Here is a 5,912-nt window from a genome sequence, read left to right as displayed (position 1 = left end):
ATTATGCGAATACTCGCATAAATAGGACTGACTCAAGGGTAAAGCAAATGAAACACTCGCTTTAGGCCTCAAGGTAAAGAAGGCCTTAATTTTTTACTAGTAATATTTCTCTATTAAATTAATTATAAAATTATGTTTAAGAAAAAAAGGCCTCAATATTTTTTAGTACTAATTAATATACCTCTATTAAAAAATTATACAATTATGTTTAATATAAAAAGGCCTCGAAAAAATATTTTATTACCAATATAACTCTACTAAGTTAATTATACAATTAATTAATTTTTATTGGTAGTAAAAAATGATAATTAATGAGTTAAACATTCTTTTAGTAAATTAAAATTTTGTTGATAAGAAAGAGAATAATTAGTTATCTTTATTCTCTTATAATTAATATGGATTATATTTTCTTCTTCTCTCATCTCTCTATGACTTCTCTTGCCTATCCTACCTTTCTTCTCTACTAAGAGTCCTATTTGCAGGGTTTTGACATATTACATTCCTTAAATCTCTTTAATCTCATGTTACCCGTGTGTACCAATTTTTTCATCCTCATTCCTGGTTAGTATGTTTTTTCTTTCTATTTGTATTGTTGTTATTTTAATTTCGTTTTGAATTTGTATTAGAATTAAAAATGTGTTTCTCTTGTCCAATTTTGTTTTTTGATACTTTTCGATTTACGGGTTTTGATAGTGTTTTTTTTTTGCATATATGTTGACCAGAAACTGAATTTTTCTTCAAAACTATTAATTAGATTACGGTTTAATATTTGTTGATGAATAATAGATTAATTGAAGCATAATTCAAATTTGAGTTTTTTTGTAGAAAAATAATTCAAGTTTAGGGAAAAAAAAGACTTACTATCGCGTTGAGAAGAAAAATAATTTTTTTAAATTATTTTTATTAATGATAAATCTTAAAATAAACAACTTTATAGGTTTGTGAAAAAATTGAGACTTAAGAACGAAAAAGAGACTTGAGACTTCAAGATATTACAAGTTATCGAGTTTATTTTCTTGACAATCAAAACCATGTTTTATTGTTTTAATTCATTCGTTTTATATATTTATCTTTAGTAGTGTTTTATATATTATAATTTTTTATTTCATAGAAAAATATATAGATATGTCAACTAGAAAATTTGATTCAGACTATTCAAAAATCCAAACAAAGACAAGAATTGAGGCTTTAATTGCATCACAAACAGGAGCTATCAAACAGGAGCTATCAATAAATTTGAACAATTTAAAATATATGAAGATATTTGTTTGTTTTCGATTTAGTGTTAAAAGTAAAAGTCACTAGATTATACATTTTTGAAAGAAAAATGCTTAAAACTTGAAAAATCTTTAAAATATTATAATTTATTGGATATTGATGGATTTGATTTATTTTCAAAATTAAATATCTTAAGGAAAATTATAAGTTTGGAAAATGATAAACCAATTGACATTCTTAATTATATAAAAAATAATAATTCTTTTTTTTCAAATGAATATATAGCTTATAGAATAATCTTAACAATTTTGGTTAGTATCAGTTACTTCAGTCGAAATGAGTTTTTCAAAGCTAGTATAATCAAAACTTATTTAAGATTAACAATGTCTCAAGAAATATTAAACGGATTAGCCACATTATCTATGAAAGATATGTTAAATGATATTAATTATAACAATTCAATAAATAATTTTGCATAAAAAAATACCCAAAAAATAAATTTTAAATAAAATGCCTAATTTTTTATGTTTGCTTTAGATCTTCAATTCATTGAGCCGTCCCTGATAAGGAATACCCACACACGGATGTAAAAACGAAATAAATACGACACATATATTTATTCAATGAATAAGGTTAGGATAACTATTACCCATATCTTATTTATCCCGTTGATGTCCCTAACCAGATATACGTTACCTATGACGAATTTAGACGAATCAAGAGTTAAAGTCCTCGATTGACTTCACATATTTTCTTAAGAGCTAGTGTAGCAAGAGCCATAGTGTACCAACAAATATAGTCTATCGGATTGTGATCCCTACTCATTTCTATCTAATGATTACACTCACTTATAGCCTTGCAATAGTCTTGCATATGGAATTTAACTTATTTTAACTTTTCTTCAATTTGAGCATCAAATTATATTTAACATTTATTTAAAAAAGTACTATATAAACTTTAATAACATTAACAGAAAATTACTTACTAACAAATGCATGGAATTCACGACCAATCATTTTCAAATACTAAATTGACATCTACGATTTCGCCTTTTCCGGCTCTATCAGATTTTATTACTTATATTACAATCTCTCTTTCTTTGGGTAGGTGTGACTTAACATTCTGGATGTGTTAATATAACTCTCATATTAACTGGTTATCGCTGACAGAAACTGTTGATGACTGTGAGCATCATAATTCTCCATTTCACTTGTCTACAGATCATTAATGTTGGTTCTGGAGAAAACTTTTGCTTGAGGACCACTAGTGCCAATGTGAACATGTTTCAATTTCTCCTTGCATTTAGTGATCACCAAGAACAGAACTCTATACAGAACAATCATACCAAACATGATAGCAAGATCAACCCACTTTGAATGACCCATTTGCACATGCCATGTCTCAGCCAGAATATCTCTACCATTAAGACTTCTGGCACCACCATCCTCATCTGAACAAAACATTAATCCTTCAAATTCATTCTTTAACAATCCTTGGAAAGCATAGTTGAGGAAGGAAACATGGTAGAAAGGGTATTTCCACAGTGGTTTCGGAAGATCATTTGGCAGCCTGTAGAATCCACTTGTCAAAATCATCAGTCCTTCAACTCCACCAGCAGTGATCACACCCATCACAAAATTTGGAAAAATGCTCCCAACAACCATCATCAAGCTCTCAACCCACATCACAATAGCAAATAGAACAGAAGCAAAGTATACAAAGTTCTCTAGTCCTTTGTGCAGTCCAGAAAGATAATTAACAATAGCTCCGGGAATGAAAGATACCAATAGTGTGTAAGGAACAGCAGAAAATGTGCTCCCTACCAGAAAAGCTGTTATACCATAATGTCCGTTCAATCTCTCTCTCTTGAACACCTGACAAGGTAAATGGAACAATCTTGCTATCAAAAATTGTTTACTCCAAAGTCAATTTGCAGCGAAATTTCAAAGTTATGGATCAACTACTTTACCTTCATTTCCTCGATTAACGGCGAGAATCCACCGACAAGTGTCATGAAACACAGAACTGAAACGTAAAAACAAAGCAGCGATCCTCTTTCCTGAACCATGCACAAGAATATTATAACAAACCTACATCAGCTTTCTACCTCAAACTTAAATAAATTGATTCATAAAAACAAATAATCATTAGGGTTAAATAAATGATATTTTATATGCTTTACGAGCGAAAACAAGATTTTGCTCTCTATAGTTTTACCTGAATTGATCTCATACTTGCACCAACGTGATAAAAGATAGAGCCCAAGCTTACAGATACTACAATAAAGACAGTTAGACGCAACCAGTAATTGCTTATATCACGATAGATTTGCTTCGAAGATCTTCTCAGAAGAACCAGACACTGAGTAAGGAATGCAGCGTGAATCTTCTTCCTTCCAACTGCACCAGAATCCTAGGCGCGCATCCATGCAAAATTAACAAAGTGATAAGTCACATCACAACTTATCGAGTTTCCAGAATAATGTTTGACATATATAAGAATATGAATTAAATATCTTACTGCTTTTATTAATTTATATTCTTTTCCACAAGTTTCAACTCTATATATATATACGTTCTATATGGAAGGAATAAATTGAATGTGAAACTTACGTTTTCACTTATTTTTGCTATTTCATTCTGAACGTGATTTCTATATTCAGACGACTTATAAGAACTGACAAGGATATTAGTTGCTTCTTCAGTGGTAATTCCTTCGTCAGCATCCTGAAAACAACTAAACAAAGTCAAATTTTTATCTGCACCTTTTGTATATCATTACTATATGTAGGAAATAAATACAAAAACAACAGTATCTAAGTGCGTAAAGAATCCAAGTAAAACCTAGGGAACAGACTCAAAGTTTGGCCAAAAATGTACCTGATTGAAATCTCTGTTTATGATCCTTAGGTAGTGATCTGAAGGATTGTAGAGAGGTGGGCAGGGAAAACCATTTGAAGAAAAAAACTGCACAGAAGGAAAAGTGTGACTATATATACAAAGCTGACGTGAATATATAGGTGGAACTGCAAGGGATTTTAGTTTGTAAACCTGATTTGCATCAGAGGCTGGTCCAAAATACACAGTCTCTCCTGAAGAGAGAAGACAAAGATGATGAAAAAGTTGGAAAACCTCACTGCTGGGCTGGTGGATGGAAGTAACGATAGTCCTTTGAATCCCATCCTTCAGATTGAGACTTGCAATGCCAGTCATAACATAATAGGAAGCAGCACTGTCAAGGCCACTGGTTGGTTCATCGAGGAAGAGGAGTGTGGGATGTGTTAGAATCTCAACGCAAATGCTGAGTCTGCGCTTCTGTCCCCCACTGAGACCTTTACAACTCCACCCTCCAACCCTTGTGTTGATGGCATCTTGCAGACCCATTTCTCTCAGTGTAGCATCTGCTCTTTCCTTCTTCTCAGCTTTAGACATGCTGTTTGGAAATTGGAGTTCTGCTGAGTAGTACAACGTTTCCCCAGCAGTTAAACATGACAGCATCGCATCATCTTGTGTCACATACCCCTGCTTTCACATTTTTCACACTCATTATTTTTTTCCACCAAAAACTTGGTAGCTATTTTCAGGATGAGTATAGCTCTTACAGATGTTCCGTACGCCAGTTCTTGCTTGAGGCCATTGATTAGAATCTTCCCCGTTTGCTTTATGTTCGATCCCAATCTTCCTGCATCGTTGTTTCAATCATATCATCACAACTGTTATATATATATATATAGTAACTACTAACTAGCACACATGCAGAAAAAAGAAAGAAACCTGTAATTCTACTGAACTAGAAAAAGAACTTATGAACCTGCTAACGCATCAAGAAGTGTTGATTTGCCACAACCAGAAGGACCGATTATAGCCAAAAGCTTCCCTGGTTGAGCATAACCAGTAAGACCATTGAGTATTATTTTTCTATTCTTTCCACTTGTAACTCTAGCCTGCAAATTCTCCCATGTCAACGTTATGTCGTTCTCTTCCTCCATGTGTGTGCACTCTATACTAATTTGATTACATCCTGGTATGGAGGTGTTTATTTATAGAGAAGAAGCAATTGCAATGTAGTTAAAATGATATTTTTTTAAAATGTAAAAAAATAAGATTTCACGTGCGTTGCCATTTATTAACTGTTTGAAGTATTAGGCAATAGTTAATGTGGTGGATGCAACAGAGTTTTGCATTGAGTATGGAAAGAGTGGCATACACTGTAAGTGAGTTATTGTATTGTCTAGTTTATAGCGAAATTAACGCTTGAACCGACGGAGCAAAGATTTGACAACTAACTCCGACTAATTAATGCTGCCATCTCGTATGTTAGAAATATCAAAGTTCTGTGATAATGGGTACTTCGTTCGATCTACCACGTTAACGTGGAAAAGGTATGATTTGGATTTGGTCTCTGTAACTTGTCAAACGATTGACTTATAATTTTAGTACGTTTTTAATTCAAATTACATTAATTAAACTGAACCTCAATCTTTGAAACACGTAATTTGATATATATAAATATGATGTTATTTTTAATTTTTAGAATATATTTATTATTTGAATATACATACACTGGTATCGAGAAAGTTTTGGAGTAATTGTACTGTGCACATATTTAATTCCCCATATAGCATGTCGTAGCTTTTTATTGATGGAAGTAACCCATTTTACCGTGCAAGTCAGAATTCGGATTCTTGGAACTGA

At 32.0% G+C, this 5,912-nt stretch overlaps 1 protein-coding gene across 1 annotated transcript; it reads right to left on the bottom strand.

The window, feature by feature from the left end:
- Window positions 1-2,136: 2,136 nt before the first annotated feature.
- LOC114176690 (ABC transporter G family member 1-like) lies at window positions 2,137-5,238 on the bottom strand. The gene is made up of 8 exons (XM_028061803.2): window positions 5,029-5,238; window positions 4,820-4,899; window positions 4,269-4,739; window positions 4,098-4,184; window positions 3,831-3,944; window positions 3,436-3,630; window positions 3,188-3,277; window positions 2,137-3,092 (listed from the first exon to the last, which is right to left on the bottom strand). The coding sequence occupies exons 1-8, from the start codon at window positions 5,204-5,206 to the stop codon at window positions 2,433-2,435; spliced, it is 1,875 nt and encodes a 624-aa protein (XP_027917604.1). The 5' UTR covers window positions 5,207-5,238; the 3' UTR covers window positions 2,137-2,432.
- Between the last annotated feature and the right edge of the window lie 674 nt (window positions 5,239-5,912).

Source organism: Vigna unguiculata, chromosome 3 (assembly GCF_037176805.1).
Source record: "Vigna unguiculata cultivar grain cowpea cultivar isolate G323 ecotype 2 chromosome 3, ASM3717680v1, whole genome shotgun sequence".
Classification (NCBI taxonomy): Eukaryota; Viridiplantae; Streptophyta; class Magnoliopsida; order Fabales; family Fabaceae; genus Vigna; species Vigna unguiculata.
The sequence above is the reverse complement of the archived record's forward strand: the minus strand, read 5'-3'. Positions and strand labels throughout refer to the sequence as shown.